The sequence below is a fragment of the Neopelma chrysocephalum genome, unplaced genomic scaffold, assembly GCF_003984885.1.
Source record: "Neopelma chrysocephalum unplaced genomic scaffold, ASM398488v2 Primary Assembly neopelma1_25, whole genome shotgun sequence".
NCBI classification, from domain to species: Eukaryota; Metazoa; Chordata; class Aves; order Passeriformes; family Pipridae; genus Neopelma; species Neopelma chrysocephalum.
The window spans coordinates 36,078,850-36,104,192 of record NW_020897694.1 but is presented as its reverse complement, the minus strand read 5'-3'; the positions used below and the strand labels follow the sequence as shown (position 1 = coordinate 36,104,192).

General features: G+C 42.8%; 3 protein-coding genes across 6 annotated transcripts in view; 1 reads left to right on the top strand and 2 right to left on the bottom strand.

Moving 5' to 3' along the window:
- TBC1D8 (TBC1 domain family member 8) overlaps positions 1-11,505 on the top strand; it is a 50,837-nt gene extending 39,332 nt beyond the window's left edge. For 3 of the 4 annotated variants that reach the window (XM_027674919.1, XM_027674920.1, XM_027674921.1), the window contains exons 12-20: positions 3,643-3,928; positions 4,378-4,507; positions 4,805-4,903; positions 5,462-5,530; positions 6,863-7,103; positions 8,342-8,407; positions 9,015-9,104; positions 9,262-9,362; positions 10,543-11,505. In XM_027674919.1, the coding sequence (XP_027530720.1) occupies positions 3,643-3,928; positions 4,378-4,507; positions 4,805-4,903; positions 5,462-5,530; positions 6,863-7,103; positions 8,342-8,407; positions 9,015-9,104; positions 9,262-9,362; positions 10,543-11,001 (1,541 nt within the window). In that variant the 3' untranslated portion in view covers positions 11,002-11,505. Of the gene's footprint in view, positions 1-3,642; positions 3,929-4,377; positions 4,508-4,804; positions 4,904-5,461; positions 5,531-6,862; positions 7,130-8,341; positions 8,408-9,014; positions 9,105-9,261; positions 9,363-10,542 lie in introns of those variants that run through there. The other variant, XM_027674922.1, reaches the window with a different exon arrangement.
- A 440-nt stretch (positions 11,506-11,945) lies between these two features.
- Positions 11,946-17,508, bottom strand: RPL31 (ribosomal protein L31). The gene is made up of 5 exons (XM_027674925.1): positions 17,376-17,508; positions 16,614-16,730; positions 14,963-15,088; positions 12,591-12,703; positions 11,946-12,125 (listed from the first exon to the last, which is right to left on the bottom strand). Exons 2-5 carry the CDS (start codon positions 16,718-16,720, stop codon positions 12,094-12,096), a joined length of 378 nt encoding a protein of 125 aa, XP_027530726.1. The 5' UTR covers positions 16,721-16,730; positions 17,376-17,508; the 3' UTR covers positions 11,946-12,093.
- A 2,089-nt stretch (positions 17,509-19,597) lies between these two features.
- Positions 19,598-25,343, bottom strand: part of LOC113963750 (neuronal PAS domain-containing protein 2-like) — a 15,956-nt gene continuing 10,210 nt past the window's right edge. The window contains exons 2-5 of the mRNA XM_027675192.1: positions 25,243-25,294; positions 24,448-24,540; positions 22,265-22,451; positions 19,598-21,101 (exon numbers count right to left, since the gene is read on the bottom strand). Coding sequence (XP_027530993.1) covers positions 20,916-21,101; positions 22,265-22,451; positions 24,448-24,540; positions 25,243-25,294 — 518 coding nt within the window. The 3' untranslated portion in view covers positions 19,598-20,915. The remainder of the gene's footprint in view (positions 21,102-22,264; positions 22,452-24,447; positions 24,541-25,242; positions 25,295-25,343) is intronic.

The window sequence follows — 25,343 nt, the reverse complement described above, 5'->3', positions numbered from 1 at the left end:
AAACATCTGCCTCAAGCACAGAGAGGGGCTGAGCAGCTCCACACAGTAAGTGTGGGAATGCATACAAGAAGAATATTTGTTCTTTGCAGTGAATTCCTCCCCTTGCAGAAATGTTTGATAGTTTTTTCCTCTTTTATGCTAACCTTAGTCCTTAGCTACAGCGTCTGCTGTTACACCATTGCTGTGGCAAAAGGAGGGATCAGGGTCACTTGGGAGCAGATGGGGATAGGAAGAAATCCTTGGTGGTAGTAGTTCTGGAAGGTGGAAATGGTCTGGGCACTCTTATGATGCCTGGGGAGTGGAAGGAGATATTTGAGAATATTTCTAGTCTTTTCCTTGAGGGATGGGATTGTCATACCTCCCTTCTGATACTGTCTTGCTGGACAGTTGTCTTTTCACTGAACTGGCAGGAAGTAAGTTCAAGCAGATTTATTCTAAAGTTAGCTGGATGCTTAGGATGTTTTGTGGTGCTTTGAATGCCAGTGATATTTTCAGCTAGTGGACTGGGCATTGTCACTGTCCCACTTGGTCAGAATTTTGGTTCATGTCTCCCAACGTGACTTCAAACTGCTATTTCGATGACCGACTTCCATGTTTGTCTGCCTCCTTCCTTGCTTAAAAGAGAAACAGCTTTATCTGTCCTTGTGCATTTCTAGGTATCATCAGCATGCCTTGAGTTACTGATAACTTTGATGCTTGCTGGGTTATTGCCCCTAAGTAGCATTCTCCACAACCAAACGAATGAGTTGTGTCACTTGGCCAGCCATATCGCTGCCTTGAGTTGTGCTTAATTTGGGTTTATATCTTGCCTGTCAGTTGCCACGGCTGCAACGTACATTGTTTGAGTGCTGAGAGTCTTGATTGTCCTGTCTCTCTGTTTTCCTGTCCTCTGTACCCCAAGGAAAGAGTGCTGTGACTCTAGAAGACATACTGCCATGGCTCACCACGCTGCAAAGAGCCAGGAGTTTCAGCTTGGAAGTTCCCCTGCTCCCTCTGAATGGCAGAGGTCTAGTTTTGCAGCATAGTTGCTTACTGAGCAGTTACTTCTGCAACTTTGGTTTACCCTAGAATTAATGTGCCCAAATCGGTGCTACTGATCTTCTCCACCCTGCCCCACCTCTGGTTCCTGTTGCCCGAGTTAGTGTTCTTGGCTTTGCATTTCAGTCGACCTTCTTTTTTGATTTGCAACCAGCCCTTGTCTAAACTTCGTATTGTTTCTTCCTGCATAGCACTTCCAAGACCCAGCTTTTCCTCTTTGTCTGTACTGCCAACACTGTTGTCCAAATTTTGATCTCTCTGTAACTTTGATGACCTCTGACCTTGCTACCTGTCACTGTGCTTTTCCTCTTCAGTGTCAGCCAGTAATCTCTACAGTCAAAGCAGCTACTGAATTAATGACCTTGGTTATAACAGGCCTTCTTCTCTTGGGCCTTTTCTTTATGACTTTCAAAATCTTCTATTTATTTATTTGTGTGTTTATTTATTTATAATTTTTGCTTTCAAAATTGCTTAGGCAATTCAGTCTTACTCAACGTTTTTACTTGCATAACATGACCAGCTCCCTCCTTCAGCCTTTCCATCTATGACCACTCTGTCCTTTCACAAGCATTTTCATTTCACTGCTTGCAAATGTGAAAGGCCTGCAGGCAGGGCTCCTCCTTCAGGAATTCCCTCTCTCCTTCTCCCCTCTGCAATGCATAGAGGAAATTATAAGCAGATAGCTGCAAGATAGAAAAAAGTTGTTCTTGGGTCAAGAGTGATGGCAAGGGTCATGAATATCCTATTCTCATGTTACCATGACTTTTCTATCCTCTGCATAAACCAGCAGGCCATCTTACCCTGCTTTATCTGTTAGGCTGTCATCATCTTCATACTGTAACTATTGAAACACTGAAAACCTTATTTCATTTCTCTGATTTGCCTTTTCAGTCCTGGAGATATCATTTAGCTTGCATCTTGGGTCATCATTTTTTAAATGGATGCCCTGGTATTTTCCTACCTCGTCATGGTCTCATGCTGTAACACATTAGAGATTCAGTTGCTCAGATTTCATGATTTCTGGGAGCCCAATGAAAAGGTGGGCAGAAAAGTCCCTTTGAATACATCTACTTGACTTTCATCTGTAATGTCAACACTTATTATAAAGATCTGTGAAATATCTAGGCAGCATTGCATATTCCTTTTAAACATTCACTTTTGCCAGTGCTGTCTCTGAGTCAGCAGAATGGAATGATCTTTTTATATGTATCTGCCTATCAGTCTCTGGCTTCCTTAAAAAACCTCTAAAACCAAGTCAATTTTTTTTGTGTGTGTTAACTGTGGCTATTAAATTGTTTGCATTAAGCTTATTAAAAAAACAAAACACAAAAATTGCCCTCTGTTGAGTAGCCCCGGTCTGTTTTCTCCTGTTTTCTTTACCCTTCTTGCTTATGACCATCTGATGTGAGAAGGCTTTCTCTTCAAAGCACCATGCTTGATGTGTTTCTCAAAAGCTCTTTGCATGCCCCTGGGCACCTAATTTTGATTTGTGGTGCTGTAATGTTTGTTCAGTCACCATTAGAAGCTCTCTGTGGCTTGATGTGAAAAGTTCTAAGATAGCAAAATGTCAGAGCTGGTTTTGTTTTCTCTATGATTTGGATGCAAAGCCAAAAGATGCTGGCGCTCTGCCACAGATTGTCCAGGTTATATTCTGCTTTTGAACAACAGAAGTTTTGAGTGCTAGGGATATATATGTCTCAGAAATTTCATAGCAATTAAAATAGTCTCCTAATATTAGCAGAATATGGACTATGAGAAAGAAATGAAATAACTTGAAAGGAAAGAGAAATACTTGAAAAGCCAACTGCATTTTGTACTCAGGAATATTTTTAACTTGTAGTGTCTTTGGTTAAAGCCCTGATGTGGCAGATCTGGTTTGTAGACACAGGCCACTTCAGCGATAAGAAACTATATTGATTCTACAATAGCTGCTGACAAGGCAGAACTGAGCTAGTAGCTAAAGCATAGCCTGGATTTGCTCTTTTGGAAAGACTGGTTGGGACAGTTAGGAAAGCTTTTATCTGGGCATTGCAGAAATCCTTTGTTCTTTATATATAGATAATTATGCATGTAAGTATATTATTTATATCTGTGCATGTATTTATGTGTAAATACTTTTTTCCTGCTTAGTGTGTGTAGCCATATCTGGATTTCCATCTTACGTTTCCTCACCTAGAACGAAAGCTTTACTTGCTTGAGTACATACACTGGAGAGGAATGTGTGCGGTCTTATTTTCACTGCACAGATCCCAAATTGAACAGTAAAATGCTATAAGATTGCATTTGCTAGCACTTAATTTCTATTTGCTCTTGTAGCCAAAACCAACAGCTGCTGCTATTACTATTTCATTGCACCCTAAAGACACTTAGGAGAATCAACATACTCTTTCTGCAGAATGTTGTACAGTAAGGATTATGGACATGAGGGTTGGGCTGAGATCACAGCAGAAGGATGATGGGATTTTTCTTTGTAGATGCATGTGTATCTTGTCAGTTTAAATTTTAAGAAACTCTTGCAGTTGATAGTTGACAGTAATGATTACCTTCAGAGAATATTTTTTCCTTTATCAGTTCTGGCTAATACTGGTTTTTTGTTACTTGCAGGTGCTCAGGTAGACCAGTCGGTGTTTGAAGAGCTTATAAAAGAGCAACTTCCAGAGCTGGCTGAACATATGAAGGATCTGACAGCCTTAGCTTCCATCTCTCTTTCCTGGTTCCTTACCCTTTTCCTTAGTATCATGCCCCTGGAAAGTGCTGTGAATGTTGTAGACTGCTTCTTCTATGATGGCATCAAAGCCATTTTCCAGCTGGGCTTGGCCATTCTGGAGGCCAACGCCGTGGATCTGTGTAACAGCAAGGACGATGGGCAGGCCTTGATGATCCTGAGCAGGTATGGCCATGCAGGAGTGCTCCTTCCATCTAGGCACCAGCAGGACCCTCCATGTTGCCTTGCTGCTGTTGCTGCTTTTGCAGTGTCTGCCTTAAACAATGGGCTTTGTACATGGGACGAGATGTCCTGTGAAATTTCCTGGCAGTGCCGAGACATGCATTGACTGCGTCAACGTGCAATATTTACTGCTGCTCTTCGTGCCTTCCCTGCAGTGACGGGCTTCCTGCTCCAGACTTCAAGGAGACAAGTCTTCTTCTTTGGCCAGCATTTAGTCATTTGGCTGGCTTGCTGTTCCTCAGATGAGTAATCACAAAGCCATTTCTGAAAAGCCAAGCTTGCCCAAACCCCAATTTATTTCTAAGTCTGAGCTATAAGACTTGTTTGCTTATTTGAATTGAGAAGAGCATAGTGCAGTGTGATCTGTGTTCTTATGTATTTCTCCTCTTCAGGTTTTTAGAGCATGTCAAAAATGAGGAAAGCCCTCTACCACCTATTGGTAATCATCACGCATTCTTTAGTGATGACCAGGAAGCCTCTCCAGTGACTGAAATAGCAAACCTGATTCACGACTCCTATGAGGTAAAATACTCCTCTGTATCTACTGGTCAGTTAAGTTAGAATTTTAAAGAAGAAAAAGGTTAAATTCAACATGGATGCTCTGGAAGTTAATACACGTTTACAGATTCCTTAGCTAAAGTGCTCAAATGCACAAGACTAGGTGTATTATGAATACCTACACTGAGAGATCAGATAGAGACTGGGTATGCTTTTTCTTCAAGGTCCTGCTGTACTTTAAAAGTTTTATTTCCAGTAAATGAGAAATACAAATATCATAAAATACTACACAAATAATAAACTTTTTTTCCTCTCTTGTAGAAATTTGGAGACCACTCTGTGGCACAGATAGAGCACATGCGCTACAAACACCGAATCCGTGTCCTGCAGAGCCACGAAGATACAACCAAGCAAAATGTGGTAAGTAGGGTATTATTTTGACTGAGGTAGCTTAACATTGCCTCTCTGGGGGCACACCGTTTTAGTTTTTAAAAAGGTGCCATCAGGCCTCGAAACAAGGAAGAATCATTACTGTCTCTGGAAAAAGTTCTTTCCTGGGATGCTGATGATTTTTCTTTTGCAGCCACGTGCATTATTTTCTAAGGTGGCTTTACAGTTAAGAACAACTGCAGGACCGTCCAGCCCAGCGCCTTGTCTCTGACCATGGCTGGCCCTGGGCAGATGCCTGGGGAAGAGTGTAAGAAGAGACAGAGCACGATGCGATGCTTCCCTGACCTCCTGTGACCTGTAGCTTAGGGACATCCTGTCTTTGTTTGTAATCGCCCTTGAGGGATTTCTCTTTCAGTGGACCTGTCCAACTGGCGAACCTAAAGAAGGGGGAAACATTGCAAAGATTTTTCAATACTGCAGTTTCAGCTGTAGCACATCAGTACAGTCCCTGCAGGGCTCATGGGCCTGCCTGTGTCAGCGATGAAGGCGGTAGAGACTGTCACTAACATGATTTTCTTTCTTTTTAAGCTCAGAGTTGTCATCCCAGATGTTTCAATTCTTCCTGAAGATTTAGAGGAATTGTATGACTTGTTCAAGGTCAGTCTCCCTTAAAAGCAGGCAGTGCACTATTTGAGTCTTCTTTGGGTGTAACTTCCAGCTGTTACTTTGCATTGCTGCCCTGGACCTCATGTCCTGTGCCTGGGCGGTGCTCTTTGGATGGGATCATGCCATTTTGTCCTTTCCGTGGTTGCGCAGTTGTTAAAGAGGAGTAGTAATGCACAGATCCTTCAGAGGAGAACTGCTCCAGAGTTTCCTTTATAACTTGCTGCTTGGAAATGGTCCCTGACAAGTGAGGTTCTGGTAACTTTCACATGCAGAATAAATTAAATAATATGTAGCTCTGCTCACTGTGATCTTGGCAGTGCTTTTGAGTCCTGCTTTCTTAATGCTGTTTAAAGGCAGACTATTTTCCATAAGGGAAAGAAAACTCCACAAACATGTGTCCTTGCTATTTGTTCCTAATTTCTAACAGTTTTATTTCTTTTTTTTTTTTTTTAACTGAAAGGAGTTTCTACTTCAGTTCCTTTCTGTCAAGCTGATATTTGACAAAACTTGTAATAGAGTTAATTGGAGACAGGGACATCTAAGCTTATACAACTATACTTGATTTAGAGGTCCAAGCTTGTAATCATTGTCCTTAATGGACTATTTCTATTGTGTATTGTCCACAGCCATAAATACTGAGAATATGACTGTGGTATGTTGTTAGCGTTACGCAGCTTTGTCACTAAGAGCAGCTCCTCCTTCCACTAGTGGTTGTAAGATGATGCTGCTGAAGCTTGTTCTTCAGTGCTTCCCTCCTGCTGCTCAGTGCTGGTTTTGAGCTTTAACTGGCTCATACTCCTCTTATTTAATTTCTTGGTGGCAGTTCCTTTTTCTTTATTTTCCTTGCTTCCCTGAGTACAGCTTGCTTTGTTAGGACTCTTTGTTTTGCCTGTCCCTAAGGGAAGACTAATAGGTACAGTATCCAAATGGAGATGTCTGAGAGAGAATAAATGAGCAGGTCAAGCCTGTATAATGCTTACTCTGTGTTTTCTGTGACCCTCTGTACCTTTGGCTGGTTAGGAACATCCTGGGCCAGATGTGGCTAATAGAGTTTCAGTAGCCCACAGTGAATTTATTCCAAGAATTTGCACGGTCTCCCTTCAAATGTATTACTTATCCATTACAAATTGTGAGAGCAGTTGGCTGCTCTGATTGAAGATTTGCTTTGTCACACAGAAATGGTCTTGGTATCAGTGTGACACCTCACGCAAAGAGAGTATCGAGCATTTTACAGCAGTTTGATGTCAATGCCTTTTACTGCTGGTGGTGCTCTCTGACACTGTGCAGTGCAATAACCCCTCTCCCGCCTCTGATTTCTCCTAGAGGGAACATTTAATAAGGTGTTACTGGGAAATGACGAGCCCAGTGGCAGAGCGGCACGACCCCAGCCGGCCGTACGCTGAGCAGTACCGCATCGATGCCCAGCAGTTCACCAACCTGTACAGGCTGGTGTCACCCTGGACCTGTGGGGAGCACACTGACGTCCTCGCCCAAAGGACCTTCCGGCTCCTGGATGAGAACATGGACCGGCTCATCGAATTCAAGGGGCTCGCCAGCTGCTTAGGTATCAGCTCACCTGCAGGGTGGAAGGTGGGCAGAGAAGGGGATGGCATGTGTGAGAGATGTGAATGTTAAAATGCCGTATGACTGGCAGGGGAGGATGTTTTTTTAGGGCTTGTCATTATCCTAATCAGTGACCTTTACTGATTTTTTGTGTTCCAGTCACCCGAAGTCAGTTTGATTTAAAAGACAGCCTAAGGATATAACTGAATCTTGTATTAAAAATTTGATATCTCAGACAATAGTAATTTTGTTTAAAATCTTGTATGAATTAAAATTATACTTGGGTCTGTATGGAATGCTAGGAAATCCTCTCTACTCGATGGCTGCTGTCAGTATATCTTTGAAATCTCAGTATATCTCTTTGTAACCACTTCTTAAAGACTTAATCTTAAACACTGCTGCTTGCCTTACATGTTGACTTCAAGCAGAACAAAAAAAAATCTGGCCAGCAGGGACTGAGGGCTGTGCTTGGGTTGGTCTTGAGGCCACCAGCTGTCCTAATGAGATGAGGCTGCCTGTCCCAAAATCTGGCTGAAGAGAAAGTGCCATATCTAAACTGTTGCCTGATCTCAAGCGGGAAAAACTGAATCAACATTCAAAGCTTCAGTAAAAATCCATGAATTTTTGTTCTTGCAACTCAAGATTTTTAGAATTTTTTTATGCAAACCTTAAGGCACTCTGTATTATATTGTTATTTGAATTTGATTCTTAGATAGATACAACTTTTAATTAAAAAAGTTCTTCACAGTGTTTCAGTGCATTTGAAAGTTTAGAATCTTATTTTTAGTGGTCATTGAAAGTGTGAATTATATTACACGTTAAATAGGTATCTCCTTTGGGCTTACTCTATAGAACAGCAGTAAGAGCTGAAGGGGAGAAATACTAAGAATATCATGTCCCCAAACTTTTCTGTCTCTCCCCTCTCACATTCCTGTTAATCTGTGGCAGCAAACAGCCTTTGCTAGATTCTGTGCCATCCTCCGTGATATTTTTAAACAATGCTGAAACTCCATAGGGTTAGATACTCCCAATCTACTTTACAAGAACAAAGACCAAACAGATGGCTCTCACCTGCTGTTCCTCATTGACAGGCACAACTTAAAGTAATACACTGGCCATATGTTTATTGTCCATGTAAACAATTATCCTTTGTGCACAGAGAGATGCCTGATTTATTTTAAACTGTGGAAGTAAGTGCTCTGGTTCACTTCCTTCTTGTTCTTTTTTTTTGCCTTGCAGATGTTATGTATAATGGAGAAATGAATGAAAAGATAAAGTTACTATATAAGCTGCATATCCCACCAGGTAAGAAATCTGAAAGGGAATGAATACCTCAGTTTCCAAAAAAAATCTCTTGCTTTTGGAAAAAGCTGCTTAATGAAGATCTTAGTCTTGCTTCCTTCCAACTGGGAGCGATTACGATGTACATTTGTAGTCACGCTCACCACATTTTACAAATTACTCCAGTCAAACCTTTTTTGGATGAAATTTATAGATTACAATGTCAAAGCTCACACATCTGCTGCATTCAGAGATCTTTTGCAACCAATTACATGGTTACTTCCAGACAAAATATGAACTGAAATAACATTTTTGAATGGCTTGTACTCCACGTACAGTAGAGATCTCCGTATCATATCTTGATCCAGTTTTAATCAGGTGACAAAATTCTGTGGTAGTTCCTCTGTTCAGAGATTTTAATTAAATGTGCCATTCTTGGCAAACTTCCAACTGCAGAATCAGTCTTACTTACAGTAACATAATTTTACAGTATGATTTAATGAAGTACTTAAAAGTATTTAAAAACTTATTTGCCCCATTATTTTGCTTTCTTCAAATATGTAAGTTCTAGAAACATAAATAACCATTATGCAGAATTCAAAGGATTACATTTGTCACTTTTTTTGGATAGCTCTCACAGAAAATGAGCGAGACAGCCAGTCACCATTAAAGAATCCTTTGCTGTCAACATCAAGACCACTAGTGATTGGAAAATCAAATGGTATGTCCAAAATGGTTCTCTAATGCGTGTGCATATGAGATAACCCACTTGTGATCCCTACCATGTTATCTCTGCTCTCTGGGGTTTATTTTGAAATGTAAATTTACTCAAGTGACTTGAAAATTAATTCTCCTTTTTATGTCTGCTCCAAAAAAAGGTGATGCAGTAGATTACCAAAAGCAGTTGAAGCAGATGCTGAAGGATCTAGCCAAAGAAAAAGATACTAAAACTGAAAAAGAATTGCCAAAAATGAGCCAGGTATGTACCTTAGAGATTGTAGTCTGTTTTTAATTAAGTGTACTTAAAATGCAACAACTGAATACAAGTTTGCCTCTTCCTGAGAAAGTGTGACTTCAGCCTGTACTTAGATTCAGTCCTTCGTGCATCAAGGATTGGGGTCCTCTGATCCACAGAGCATGTGTTAAAAACTCTCAGCTACCTTTTTAGCAGCTCTCTCTACTCAGACTGGTGAATAGAATTTCAGATTTACACTCACCTGCAGCAGAACAGGCAAGCAAACAGGCTTATGCAGGCAGGATAAAGCCCTCCTCCTAAGCCCAAGAATTCCCGAGAATGCATATTGCTGTTCTGTCTTCCCATACCTCCTCTGCACCAAACCAGTGACTTCTTAGTCCACAACCAACTGGGACTTGCCCTGTCATAGCCAAACACTGACTAAAACTGCATGAAGTAAAACAGCTGAAGGCTGTTGTCATCTTACTATCTCCTCCCTAATGCCAGTAGTTTTTTATTATGTTGCTCTCATAAAGGAATCTACTGGAGGGAAAAGGGTCCCATATTAGTAAAACAAACAGGTGTTGGTACATAAAGTTTTAAATGGGTGGCATGTATCTCACCTGTCAGCTCAGCAGGGACACATGAGCTCTCCTAAAGGCATCACACTGAGGGCTCAGTTTCAGAACAGGATATGGAAACATCCTCTCTAGTCTGATAATCACCTGTGATGGGTGAGTGAGGGAAGGAGGGAAAGAGGCTGGGAAGATGTCTGAATTTTACTGGCAGAAGAAAAAGATCTGGGGAAAGATGGGAGAGAAACAGAAGGGAGGTGGCTTGCAGGCCTGTGGATGACTTTGGTTATAACTCACTCTGTGTAACAGCCACCAGTAAGGGACTATCCCCTGCCTTATATCTCAGTTGCCCTCTGGCCACCTGGCAGGTCCAGATCTCCTTCATCAAGGCATCAAAATACTTCACTGCTCTGTTCCCTCTTTGATTTCAGCACAAGGATTCCTAGCACCAGTGGGGGTTGAAATCCCTTCACTAATATTTTTTAAAAGCAGGCAGAAGTTATAAATGAGCATATGAATGTACACAGCATTCTGCCTGCCTTTGCAGTACCGTGCCCTTGCCTGACTCCTGCACTGATCCCATAACATGGCTGTTCAGTACTTTGATGTTGGTTTTTCATCCTTTACAGAGAGAGTTCATTCAGTTCTGCAAAACGTTGTACAGCATGTTTCATGAAGATCCAGAGGAGAATGATTTGTATCAAGCCATTGCCACTGTGACCACACTGTTACTTCAAATTGGAGAAGTAGGACAAAGAAGCATCAGCCTGGGGAGTGGATCAGATGAGTTCACTGAGGACTTACAGCCCGAGGCCTCTGCTTCAGACCAGGATGCTGTTTTTACTGACACTGTGAAGACCCCTCACAAAGACTCCCAACCTTCACCTGTGACTGAAGGGGACTGGACTGTCTCTTTTGAACATATTTTAGCATCCCTCCTGACTGAACAATCATTAGTTAACTTCTTTGAAAAACCCTTAGAACTGAAACCAAAACTTGAGAATGCAAAGCTAAATCAATATAGTCTCAAAACAAATGGAGTGAGCTGCTCACCACGGAATGAACATACAAAATCAAACATGCAGTAGCAGCAAACATGTAAAAATTGAAATGCACTGAAATTATGCCAAAGCACATACTGTAAAAGGCTTTCAGTTAGCAGTGGACTTCTGATAATTAATTTGTTGGTCTGTGGTTTTCAGTTTAAGAGCTTTAAAAGCTAAAGGGTGTGTAGGTTTGTTTTGTGCCATTGATTTATTATGTTCTTGTTTTGAATGTAAAAGGAAACATCTGTCTACAGTGTGAAGACACTGAAGCCCTCTTCCGCGCTGGGAGACCAGAGGCTGGCTCCAGTTGTCCTTTTTTTTTTTTAAACAGGGGAGAACACTTCTCATCTGCTGTCTGCAGTTTGGGTTGCCTTTTTTTGCACTAATACTGAAAACTGTTTCAATGCTGGTAATTGAAACTATTTTAATATATTTGATTGTATTCCAATTTGTATGTCTTGCTCAAATGTTAAATGTACATGGACTGTGCTTCTGATGTTCATCTGTAAAAAGATGCACTTTTCAATAAACCCTTTTTGTACAAGACTGGCATTGACAGTATTTACTGATTTATGGAAGGTAAGTACTTTTAATCTTTACTTCATTACATGGATTCCCTGAGCTACCATGATCACATTTAACTGCACTAGTCAGAAAGCTGTTTCCATGTAGCATACAGACCTGCTTTGGGAGAAGCCTACTGAGTCGGCCTACGAGGCCAACAGGGGACTAAATACAGGGAACTTATGTCATCCACAAGAGATTACATGTATGAAATATATGAGCCATCAGTTTTGGTTGGGTTTTCCTTGTTTTGTGTTTTTTAAACAAACTTGGCCTGTTTAAAACACCTGTGTAGTGTCTCTTTACTGGCCCAGGAACAGAACAAAAGCACTAGGACTTTGCCACCCACAACTTCTCCTTATTCCATTCACATGTAACAGAAGTCTACAGTATCTTTAATTAAGCAAATTACACCATTATGAACAAGTCTAAAGAAAACAAGATACTTTAAGATGTTGGTACCTGTTCAACTCAATGTTTCACAGCTGAGAGCTTGAAGAGACTGGACAATAAAAACAACAACTTAGGAATAAACTTTCTTTTTATCCTTTTATTGTAATGAAAATCAGATTAATTTTCATCCACATTGACTGTCTGTAGACCTGCAAAACAAGAAATTGTGAAGCTGTTTCAAAGCTAGTTAGCTGATCTACTTCTGGAAGAGCAAACTATTTAGGCAAGTATGATACAACATGAAGTTGGTTTTTTTATATGCAGAATTGATTTTTCTCAGATGACAAGCAGAAAGGGCTCAACCTGCCTGAGCTTTTGACATCAGAGGATGGGCTTTATATGGGAAAACAAACCTTAAAACTACCCTAACAACTCTGGCCAGTTTTTCTCTATCTCTCAAAATTTACATGACTATTTCACAAAATTCTGTATTAATTTTTAATGCAGATCAGGCAAGCTAGCAGCCCTGGTTTCTACAGCAGAGATAGTTTAAGCAAGCATTTTGGCCCTTCAGCATGATTTTCATTTGAATTTTGCACTGTAGGAGGAGCTGTCCTGCTTTGCTACTTGTGCAGAGAAACATGGCGTGAGAGATGGCACGCAACCTTCCTCACCTTTGAATGTTGTCACTGGTACATAGGTAACCAGTGTGTACAGTTTGTTTGGTGAATCTTCATCCTCATTGCGCTTTCTGGACAAACGTACACGGATACGGTAAGGAACATTCCTAAAATGAAGATGGCAGATTAATTTTTAGTAAACTATGTACTGAAACCTGTGAATTCATTGAAAAGTTCTTTGTTCCATAATTACTCCCCCCCCCAGGTTGGGACCCCTGGTGGCCTAGTGGTTAGCATGCGGGACTCTCACCGCTGCGACCCAGGTTCGAATCCCAGTCCCCCCGGGCAGATGGAGCTCGTTAGCCCTGTGAGGCCATCCATCTATGAGAAGGTCACTCTAAACAAACCTACGTCCTGAGGACCTCACTGCCATTGTCCAAGCTTGCTTGGCCCCGGCAGATGAACTTTAGGATTAAAGGGTGGGCTCAGTTCAGCGCAGGCTGTGTCTCACCTAAAAAATCCATTGCGCAGGCTGGAAAGGTAAAAGACCTTTCCCCAAATCTTTGTTCGCGAAGACTGGCCGTTATTATTGTACTTCCCCCCCAAATTCTTAAGCTCTGCCTATTTGTGCAAAGACACAATGAGTCAATTCTCTTTCTATCTCACCCTCATAGTAAGAGAAAAATCCTGTACCTTTAAGAGATTGTACTGTTTGCCTTAGAAGAGATTTTTAGGGGTTTTTTTTCTGTTTAGTTTTAATGAAGTGAGCAGGTAAGATTGAAGTGAGCCTTGAATATGATGAATCCATAATCCAGTAGGTGCATTAAGTCAGAAGTGCATCATTTGTCTACTACTGATCCAGGAAATTGTCGCTTCATCATCAGCTTTGAAGTTGGTCATGAAGTGAACATGATCATCATAAATGTGAACATGAACGCCATGAACATGATCAGCAAGCAGCTGTTACTAACAAGCATTTCTTACTACAATAGAAAATGGTGAGGAAAAACCCACCAATCTGCTCCGAAAGCCCAAGGCCCCTGTCCAGAGTTAAAGTATTGCCCAATCTGTATGCCAGAAGTTGTGGAAATTCTAGTGAGCATCTAACCTGAGCAAAGATCTTACTTAGAGGCACACAACTGATCAACGTTGCTTCCTCACTAAGCCCTGGAATCACAACTAAATTACATAGATGATTTTGTTTGTAACAGGGAAGTCACTGTGTAGCAGTACACAGTAATCAAGACACAGGAACTTGCTTTGCTTTACTCCCTTCCTGACACAAGTCAAAAGCATTTTTCATACTTTATGTAAGTCACTCACTATCATATGAGCTGACATGGGTGATTTTAGCCACTCCTGATCCTTCCAGAGGATGATATTTTACTTTGCATACATTATGTATTCTAACCAGTAAAAACTGCAAGCTCAAACTGGAAAGACAGATATGGTGACTTCTTGCTCCACAGACCACACTGCTACCAGTTAATATAAGGAAGTCTTGGTTAGTAGCCTCACTACAAACCTCTGAAGTTATGCTGTCTCCTGCTTCCACTGCTACTTCTTCATTGGTATGAACTGTAAAGTTTAACAGGAAATACAGAAAACCCCTCCCCACAAGATCCAGTAGCTTAGTCCCACGCTGCTTTTGAAGGAAGGGTTGGCCACACAATACCAGGTAAAGTACTGTAAATATGACTTAAGAATCTGACTCCCAAAAGACATGGTTTAAAACTGTGTGTATCCAGTGCATCACTCAAAACATCAATTCCAATTAACCTTTTATTATGGTTTAAGAAGTTCCACTCCTCACAGCAGTTCTTTTGGACAATCTTTACACATGTCAAATGCCAAATCAGCTGCCTCTGTAGCAGCGATTTAATGGAAGCTGTAGTTTTTGACGCTCAAACTACTTATCATTTGTCCTTTGAAGAAAAGATTAATGGTCCTATTTAAAACACACCTACTTACCACCTCGTGTAGCATTTATCATTTCAGCAGGCTTCAAAACCTAATCCTGTTCAGACACACTACACAAATCCCAGGCACCTATCTTGGGACCAAAGGTATCACTAAAAGGCCATAAAAAGTGTCTGCTGTGATAGGGGTCAGGGTACTTCAGTATTACAATACCTCAATCCTTTCTCTTCCCCCACCCTCCCCAAACCCACATTCCTTCTTTTCTTCACTTTATTCTTATTAGAGGTAGAAGGAAGCTCTTTCAGTCGCAGAGTTTGCCAAAGCTTTGCTACAAATATGCTGGGAGAACTGACCAGAATACAGAGCTGACAGAAAGATTAGCTTGGCATGTATGCTGTAAGAAAAAACGCATCTGCAAAGCAAATGCAAACACTGCAAGAAGCATACAAATGTTTCTACCCCTCCAAGTCCTTCCACAGACAGTAAGGAAAGCTGCAGAAACCCACCTTATTCCTTTAGCCCAGACTGCTTTGTTCAATCTGGTGTCAATGCGAACGTCGGGAGTACCCATCTCCTTCATCGCAAATTTACGGATCTCCTTGAGAGCGCGCGGTGCTCGTTTCTTGAAGCCCCTAGGACAAACACAAGAGCCATTTCTTTAACTTCAGGACACTGTCAGCATTTAATGTTGCATGTTGCAGCATTCACTGGTGTTCTCTAAACATACAACCTAAAGAATTGTGTTCAACAGCAGACAAACAGCTGCATCACAGCATGACTACACTCTTACCCTGGTAGGGAGCTGCTAACCTTGGGCCTAAAAGAAACCTCGTATACTTAGGGAGAATAATTTCAGTAAAACTATGCAACCCCAAGATCTCCTGAATTTTAAGCCTTCGGTTTTAATGTCAGCATGTTGGGAGTATCGCAACATTACTGGAGAGATCAGAGGTTTCAGACACTGAATAGAAGGTCTATGAGAAAAGCAGTGCAACAATAGTAATACAAACTTGACAGAACTGTAACAGTATTAAAATAAACTGCAGAAGAATAAAACTGACATTATTCTGAATAACAGCTTCTCCTACACAGTACTTACTTTCTCTCATGCTAGCAGGACAGCACCAGTACCACCATCAGAACTGGGTTTTTTTTACCAGTATAGCTTGTCTCATGCCCATTAAGGACAGATCCTGCAGGACTGGCCATTCACAACAGAAGTTAGAGCTGCACTGCGAGTGTTTTGCCATATGTTATACCCACACTGTGACATGGAGCTGTATCAGTAGTGCCTGAGGTCCCACAGTAAATTATATTTAGTATTATTTGCACATCGCTGTTGATATTTAGTGTTAGAAATGGGAAGTGGGTGCATGATTACAAGTGAGACAAGCATTAAACAAAAAGCACTGCAGCCCTAGCACACACCATGCACAGAAAGTGGATAACCCAAAAAGAAAAGTGGATAGCAGGATCATCTGCCTTAAAACAGACTGAACTGCCAATCAATACGCAAGGTCAGAACATCTTACTGCCAATTAAAGAATACCAGTCTCCCCTTCTCGCCCACGGTTTTACAATACTTCACTGCCTCATTTCTCTCCAACTTCAGCCATTTCCCCAATCATTTTGATTCAAATTGTGTCTTCCACATGACTGCAGCCATACACAGAATGTAAGGGTGATGCAGTTTCCTCTCAAGCACTTCACTACTACACGGTTTTACGAGGTTCAGCATTTTGCCAGGTAAACCCCCATCTACACACAACAAATATCCTTTTAATTCAAATCATACCCCAATTTACACGTCACATGACTTCACGACAAGCACAAAGCCAATCATTTGACTACAGCAATATATAATTTCTAAAACTTAATCAGTGGGCTAAACTTTAAACATTTGCCTGGAAAAGAATGGCAACCTGTGCACAGAAGTAAATAGATCTAACTTCAAATTCAAGTCCTGGAACACTCACCAGCAAAGAAAGCCACATACAAAGTGTGGCGCTGCACAGGTACAGAGCTACTTCCTTGGGACACAACCGAGGCACAAGAGACCGCAAACAACACGCAATAAGGACAGTCCTCCTCTGCCCTTTAAAACCTATCGAAGCCGCAACCAAATGCCAGTTAACATAAGGGATAACAACAACTTACACGCCATGGATCCGCTTGTGAATGTTGATGGTGTATTCCCTCGTTACCACCTCGTTGATGGCAGAGCGCCCCTTCTTCTTCTCGCCGCCTTTCTTTGCAGGAGCCATCTGAGCAACGCTGAAAAACATCCGTATAAGCGTCAAACCAACCTCCCTTGGGACTCCTCCCGTCCCCTTCCCTCCTGTCCTCCCCAGACACTTACAAACCACACAACTCCCACATTCGGAACTTTAACCTAAACCAACTAACCCCCGGGGTCGCACCAGTCGCAGGCTACACGCAGCAGCTTTCCAGCATCATAAATGCTTTACTTCCATCTGCCTGAGAAGCGCAGGAAGCATATCCGATACTCCGACTACCTCACATGAGGAGCGGGCTCCCGGCCAGCCCCAAGCGCTCCTACGATGGCCCCGTCCTAATTCTGTGTGTCCAAACCCCTCCTTCCTCAAGGCGACCCGGCAGGGCCGCTCAGCCTGGCCCGGAATGAACACGACGATGCCTAAGCGGCTCCTTCCAGGGACTGACAGCACGGGCCGTATCCACCTCCCATTTGTCCCGCAGGCCTCCCCGGGCCTGAGAGACAGGGGGAGGGCAGGAGATGGGCCCCATTCCCGCCCAACGCGGGCCCGCCGGGAGCTCCCAGCCGGTGCCTCCCGCGCCGGGTCGCCCCCTGCGCCGAGCCGGGCCAGGGACCCCCGCGCCACGGGGTCTGCGGGGAGGATGGAGGCGGATTCGGCGGGACGGGCCCCCACCAACACTCACCCTGCCCGGGCACAGGCCGGAAAGGAGCGCGCGAGGCACTCCGGGAAACAGGAGCCCTTCCGGGACGAGGGTGGGAACAGACTGCGCCGGCGCCGGGAGCGGCTCAGCGGGGCGGGGCTGGTCTGAGGGGGCGGGGGCTGTGTGTGCCGGTGCCGGGGGTGTTCCGTGGGGTCATGTGTCTGTGTGTGCCGGTGCCGGGGATGTTCGGTCTGTGCGCCGGTACCGTCGGTGTTTGGTACCCGCGCCCTGTTTAGCCTCTCTCTTGTGAGTTGTGTGGTGGGCTCAGCTTGGCGCGGTTGTGCTTCGAGCAAACGTTTTTCCCCCTTCAGATCTGTAGCTCCTGTTCCCGAGACAGAAGCGAGGCATCCCGGCGCGGGGCAGTGGCCTGCTGTAAGCACCCCGCCTGGCCACCTGCCCGGAAAACCGGCCCAAACTGAGGGATTATATTGGAACAAGCTGGATCTCGGCTGTAATGAACTAGAACAAGAGCCCAGCTCTGTGAAGAGAACTAGCATTGCCTTGTGTGTGCAACAGGGAACAAGTACAGTAATCCCAAACCAGAATGTGTGTACAGGGAAGAAATGAGACAGAGCACAAAAAACTGGGTCTTGACATAAATCTACTCTTGCAACCACTTTGTATCCTTCCAAACAATGTAATAAACCAACTTAAAAGGAGGCAACCCAACTCTATTTGCAGCTTCTCTCTGTTAACAGTTTACAGTGCTGCTAGTTTTAGAAAAGATAAGTGCTCCAAGGCTGAGCATGGCTTGGACATACCACTGGCAGTTGGGAGAGGTGTGGGTGTATTATCTCTGAGAGTAAAACAAAGGAATTTTCCCTTTCTGGGACTTCTGTCACAGTGGCTGAGATCCATCAACTGCTGCTTCCACATGTTTTTCTTACGAGGTACTCATGTTCCTTTTGTTACCTCTTCCTGCCTGAACTTACAGATTTCTCCTCCCCTTTCCCAGGATAAGGCCTTACAGGAGCAGCTGGAATTTATGAAGTTAACCTCCAACTTAGCCAACTGGGCTTCACTTAGGTTTGTCTATAGTTTATGGAAAGAGGGAGGTTCCTTCAGACATTAAGTGAAACCTTTGGATTTAGCTTTCTAATCTTCATCTGGTGGGGTCACTCTTGCTTCACTGAACACAAGAATTTAGAGATGAGTCGGCTAACTCACACAGGTACCTAAAGATGGCAGTAAAAACACTTTCTTACAGACCAGATCTATTAGCTAAACACTTCCTAGAGACTAGACTTGATTCTCTCATCTTCTTTCAATGAAATAAACCAGCGGAGTTGTATGGACTGAAATACATATGCACTGATCAGTGCTGCCACCCAGTATTGCTGTCAAAGCAACAAGGTCATTTTGCCAGTGGGTTTTCTTGAGGAGATTTTTAACTTTTTCAGAACTCAGGGCAAATGAACTTTTTCATTTCTTGAAAAGTTTTCTTTCACTATTTCCAGCTCCCAGTCCGATTACCTCCATTGTTCCTCTATGGCACAGAAACCAGAACACGCTGGTCTCTGGTGATGTGATCCCTGGTACTGAAGGGCGGGAAGGGCATGACTGCACTCTCTTGAAGCTAATGCTGGCTCCAGTGGCTGCAAGCTGCCCTGAGGGCCATCCCCTTTCAGTCCTGCTGTGGCGAATGAAGACATTACTATGCTCAGTTATCCACCTCAATCTGTGTTGGAGGCTGCTGCTCCTGCAGCAGAGTCAGGAGAGGGAAAGCAGACCTGTACCCTATCTGCTCCATCCTGTACTCAATTTGAATTTAACATTAAAAAGAGTCTGCACAAGGATGCTAAAGTGGAAACCAGACTGTCTACAGTGTGAGCATTCCAGAAGAGATGCGTCACAAAACTCAGGACAGCAATATCTTAAAACACTAAAGCTGGACGTGATTCAAAGCCCTTGCGTGTGCTGGGTCAAACTGTTCTTTAAACCATCCGTTTTGTCCTAATATAAAACCATTTGGTTGGAAGTACAGAGCTGCCTGAGGTCTTTAAAGTTTTAAAGGTGCTTAAAATGAACTGTCTTCGCTAGCGGCTAATATAACTTCCTGAGCTATCATTCTCAGAGTCTATGCCATGACAAAAATCCCATAGGATAATACTTGTTTTTGCTAACCACGTGCCAAACACCATGCAAGGCTATGGCTAAGATAAAAAGTCTAATGTGAATCACATAGTTGAACAGTCACAGGAAAATGTGTGCAAGTCCTGCAATAAAGCCTTTTGGCTATTTTATTTTATTCTACAAATAAAGACAACTGTCCATCATTAAATGGAAAAAAATAATAGTTTGAGTTGTATATAGCATGAAACAGTAGTTCCCTTCACAAAAACATTTCTAATTAATTAGTTTATTACAAAATACCCACTCACAAAAAAGCACAAGCACAATCTTTATACTTGTGAAATGAGTTGATATTTCATATACAAAATAATTTCCACATAATTCCATATAATTTTATTTTATATAGAAATAGGTCATTATTACAACAGCTGTACAATACACTACTTTTTATTTAATAATTACATAAAATCTTTCTTAGAAACATATCAACGGAAAACATACAAAAAAAGCGAAAAGTGCATTTCTTTTTTTTTCCTCCAAAGGAAAATTTAATCCTAAATGTTACAATGAAAGAGATATGTAATAGTCTGCAGCATCCCAAGTCACTGGGCCAAAACACAGTGCATATTTCTCAGAGACTTGGAGTGGGTGAGTTAGGTTGAAGAAGGATTCATGTTGTACTACTGGAGAGCTGCATGATTGTGCTTACAATTTGAGTTCTCTTTTGCAATCACAATTCATGTAGGAAACAGTCCAGAGTGGGTTGTGGGTTTGGTTTTTTGGTTGGTTGTTTTGTAATGAAGAACAGTTAGGGTAAGCTGCATAATACTTTTCAGATTCTAAATCAAGGGTTATGAGCTGTAGACCATCTTCACCAATGGCTGGGCTTTCTCCTCCATTGGATGTGCTAGTTTGGCCACAAGAATAAAGAAACAAACTTCTCTTTACAGAAAGTGCCTAGGTTTTGTCCTCTGTGCAGTTGTGCAAAATAATAACAATAATCATAATAAAAATAATCTCTTGTTCTCTCCTCAATAGACCTTTGACGCAGTGCTTTTCATACACAAAAGAAGAACTGAAACAGTGAAGGCCAAATACCTCATGAGTCTGCCAACAGTCTTTTGGAATTGCCAGATAGCTTTCGGAATGACACGCTGAGATTGAATGCCTTCTCCCGTGCACTCATTGGTGATAGAGGCTGCACAGGGTAGTGTTCCTCTTTGTTTTGCTCTGTCAGTACATACTGTGCTCACGAGATAGCGCAAACTGAATCCAGCGTGCTGTAAATGCGCTGTTGGTTGCAGTCTGCACTCTGTGGCGTACTTCTGTCATAGAGCTTTGAAAGAAATGCTTGTGCAAAAGCCAGAACAGTAAGTACAAAGTCATTCTCTTCTGCCCCATGTGCCCATTGGTTAAAGCTAATCGTGCATTGATTGTGCTGGTGGGACTCTATCGCAGTGGCTGTGGTAAATTTGATGATTCTGATAAGCTATTCCTTCTTCTTGATGTTAGTTGTTGCTGTTGCTGCTGCTGCTGCTGTGTCTGATGATACCCCATACTTCCTTGCTGTGGTGAGTAAGATGGCAGGAGCAAAGAATCGGGTTGTTCATTGTGCAAAGAACTTGGTGTTTGCACCTACAGATAAAATAAAATTTATTGTGGTGTTCGATTCTTTCCTCTTCATCCTCAATGTACAGGATGCTTAAAAATACTACTAGGGTGTTGGCTTATTCTGGAGCTGTTTGGCATGAGGTTAGCTTAACTAATGCTAGAAGGAATGGACATAGATTGCAACAAACAACATTCCAATTAGGCACTGAGAAAGGTTTTCTCTTAGGATTGCACTGCCTGAGATTTGCAGGTTATTCTGAAAAGCCTGTTTAGGAGCAGGGTGGGCAAACATGTCAGAAATGACACGGATGACAGAAATGAAACAAAAATGAAACAGGGATCCCAATGTGCTTCATGCTGTCCCTTCTAGCCCTTCCTTTTTGTGAGTTTACAGTAGGGTGTGACCTTGCAGTGGTAAAGTCAATGTGAATTTTGCAGATGCTTTTATTGGAAACAGTATCTGTCATATTTTTTTCATTAATTCCCAGCTATGATAAGGATTTAATTTCAATAACAAGAGCTTAATCAATTGAGGTTGGTGATACTCTTTCAATGATGCCAGTGGATACATGACCAGGTTTTATAGACTCAGTTCAGCACCTGTTGAGTTAACAGACAGACACTTCATTTCCCCCCTTCCCCTTTACTGTAGTATGTGTTGAATTGGGTCAAAAAATAAGTATTTTTACATCTTCAAATCACCTGGTTCTTCCAGGCAATGTGCTCCACTTTATCTTCTTTGCCTTGTGGAGTTGAGAAAATATGTTAATTTACTGAAGGGATCCAGATATCTGATCCAGATCTCATTTTATGTTGATGTTAGCAATTAAAAATCATCTTTTGACTTGTAAAATAAGCAAATTTTATACTGAATAAAGAGTACAGAATAAATCCTAAGGCAGCAATTTTCTCCAGCTAGAAATAAACTTTCAATATATCCAGGATAATCTGATTATGCTTCCAATGTACAGAATTAGTAACTTCCTTTTAAATATTCTGACTGTTCTCACTGCTCCCTTGCTATACTGCTACATGACACTGTATCAGTGTCTCATATATGTTGCTATCTCTAAAATGGACATTTCTGCCAGGATCACGCTCCAGTAGACACATGAAGCCCCGTTTGCACAGCCCATTCACCTTATTACTCTGCATGTACATTTTATACATCACCCTCATTGTCCTACCTGCAGGTAGCGTTGTTGCTGATGCTGTTGGTGCTGGAGTTGCATAGGTGGCAGAGAAGATGGCTGGGAAGGAGGTGTAGTGGTGAACCCTTGGTTTAACACTGCTTGTCCCATCAGTATGATTGGAGAGCTGCTGCTGGAAGTCTGCACTTCCAAACTTTGAAACATTTGTTGAGTTTGAGAATACCTACCAATCAAGAACAAACTGTTGGAAGCAAAGGTGTTCTTTTAGGATAGGAATGGCAGTCCCTAGTCTTAATAATTCATTGAATCACATAATGGTTTGGGTTGGAAGGAAACCTATAGATCATCTAGTGCCAAGCCCCCATGCTATGGACAGGGACACCTTCCACTGGACCAGGTTGCTCAAAGCCCCATCCAACCTAGCCTTGAACACTTCCAGGGATAGGGTATCCACAGCCTCTCTGGGAAACCTGTTCCAGTGCCTGCCATGCTCACAGTAGGAATTTCTTCATAAAATATGATCTAAACCGACTCTCAGTTTGAACCCATCACCTCTTGTCCTATCACTAAGTACACTTGTAAAACGTTCCTCCCCAGCTCTCCTGTAGCCCATTTTAGGTACTGGAAGGCTGCTGTCAGGTCTACCCTGACCTTCTCTTCTCCAGGCTGAAAACCCCCAAATAATTCCCAATAAAGGATTCTCATGCATGGGACCTGCTAATATGAATGACAGCACCATTGGCAGCACTGTTTTCCCTTACTCTGTGCACGAGCTGGGCTTGGAGGGAAGAATGTATCTCCCCTCAAAATCCAGCTCACATTTTAGGTTCATTAAAGATTCTGGTTTATGTATGTCTTCTCTTCAGCCACAGCATTCACATTCCAAGCTCATTAAACCAAATGGCCTTTGATTCTGTTTTAATATGCTGAGCTCTGAACTGCAGCAAGAGAGAAGTAAATGCACCTCCTGTCCTGCTGCCTGTGCTCCCCTGTGACTGCCTGTGGGGTGGTGATCTCCTGCAGAAACATGGCTGGGGTTGATTACTTCTTAAGCTGCTCATACACATATTGCCAAGTACAGTCAGCAGTTCCCATCACCATGAGCCCCATTGTAGGAACAGAAGAAGCCTCTAGAAACCCTCTGGAGTGAGGGACGGGACAGAAACAAAATAGTTGTCTCCTCTTGCCATTCTGTTTTTGCATAGCAAAGCTTTAATATGTGTTTTTTAGTGGAAGGCTGTGGGCAAAACCACAATGGAATTATTGCCAACCCAGCCTAATTCTGTTTATCCTGTAATGGGTGATGAGATCATAGTGTGGCTTGTGTTCACTCAACAGCTGTTCAACATCAGGGGTTAGTCAGAAATGCTACAGTCTGGGTACTTGTACTGGGATGTGAGCTCCTATAAAAGAGCCCCATGAGTCAGGAAGTCTACGTGAACCGGGAGATACATCTTTGCAAATAAGGCCTCTTTTATTCAGAGGCATAAAAGCAGATTTACAATATTTAAATTTGACAAATATAACTCAAGACAATCTTAAACAGCAATAATCAATGTTTAGAAAAAAGAAGTACTGAACACCTACATTCCTGAGGTAACATACAGAATTACTTTTAAAGTAATGAGGTACAAAGAGCTGCCTATTATTCTCTCAATTCCCAATTAAGTACAGTACAGTGACAAAGTACAGCTTAAAAAAAAAAGTCAGAGTCTGACTGGTGTTCTGCTTCCTTCCTCTAAGTTTTGAGGAGACAAACAACTGAGGTGGTTTGTTCAGCACCTTTTCTGAGGGCAGGGGCCTGTTGGGTTTTCAGTTCTGCTGCTGTAGATCAGGCACAGCTCCACTGGCATAACACCAGTGGCTCAGTGCCTAGAGAGCAGGGGGTTTTCATGGCACCAGTCATTTCAACCGGGTCAGGGCTGACTTTCTCTCTCACATTTATTGTGATGGGTCAGAAATTCCAGTGCTGAAGCAAGCAGCATGTGAGGGGCAAAAATTCCCCCAGCCATGGCTTGTTAAAATGCCACTGGCACATTGTATTTCTCTCTGTCATCCTTCCTGATGTAACCAGGCAGGGTAAGGCTGAGCCTGATACTGGAAGGCAGGCTTGGCACAGTAACACATTCATGATATTTATAACTACTTTGTCATCTTACGAAAGAAGGCCATTTCCCCTCAAAAGCAACTTTGATGTTTTATCTTTGACAGTCACATACTTAGCCTGGGATCCTGCCATGCTGAGGTCTGAAGGGTGTCTTGCATTACAGGACCCAGGCATCATGGGCTGAATAGGCTGGCTGAGCAACAGTCTGATGCATGGGAAAAAAGAAAGAGTGACATTGCTAGAACAGAAGGACCACACATTTTGCAAACAGAAACAGGACATTTTCACAGGCATGGCACCAGGCTGAGTGTTAGGAGGTCTGACCTCAGCTTCTAGCTGTGGCAGGCACATCCTGGGCACTTGGAGGAGGAGGCTGGGGCAGTGCTTGTCCTCTGGGGTGATGTGGGTGCCTGGCACATGACTAATAAATCATGTTTTTTTATTATTATCTGCCAAGTATCTGGCTGCTTGAGTAATATTTTACAACTTCGGTTAAATTCACCTTGTGCTCTTTAAAGCCAGTAGCAAGATTTCCATTTTTCATAGTGCTAAGGGATCAGACACCTATGCTCAGCAGGTTTTAATTTACCACTGCATTACTCCAGTTACAAGATCTGATCTGCAATTTGACTGCTATTTTCACTTAGCAAAACTAAAACATTAACTATTTCTAAATTTATGAGCTGATTAGTACACTACTTTATAATTTCCCCACGAGCGTGGGGTTTCAGGGCAGCAACACTACTTTTGCTCCTGCTGTTGGGGATGGCTTGTCGTCGAGCCTTCAGGGTATCGGAGCGCAGCTGTTTTGGTTCAGTGCCTAGCTGGGTACCAAGCGGACCCTCCCCCGCCCGCGCAGGGGGTCCCGAGGCGGCGGGGGCAGGGCGGACACACGGCCGGGCCGTACCTGAGCTGCTGGTCGTGGTTGCAGCCGGGGGCGGGCGCGGCGGGGGAGCCGCCAGGGGGCGCGGCGGGGCCGCCGCCGGCGGGGGCTGCGGCGAAGGGCGG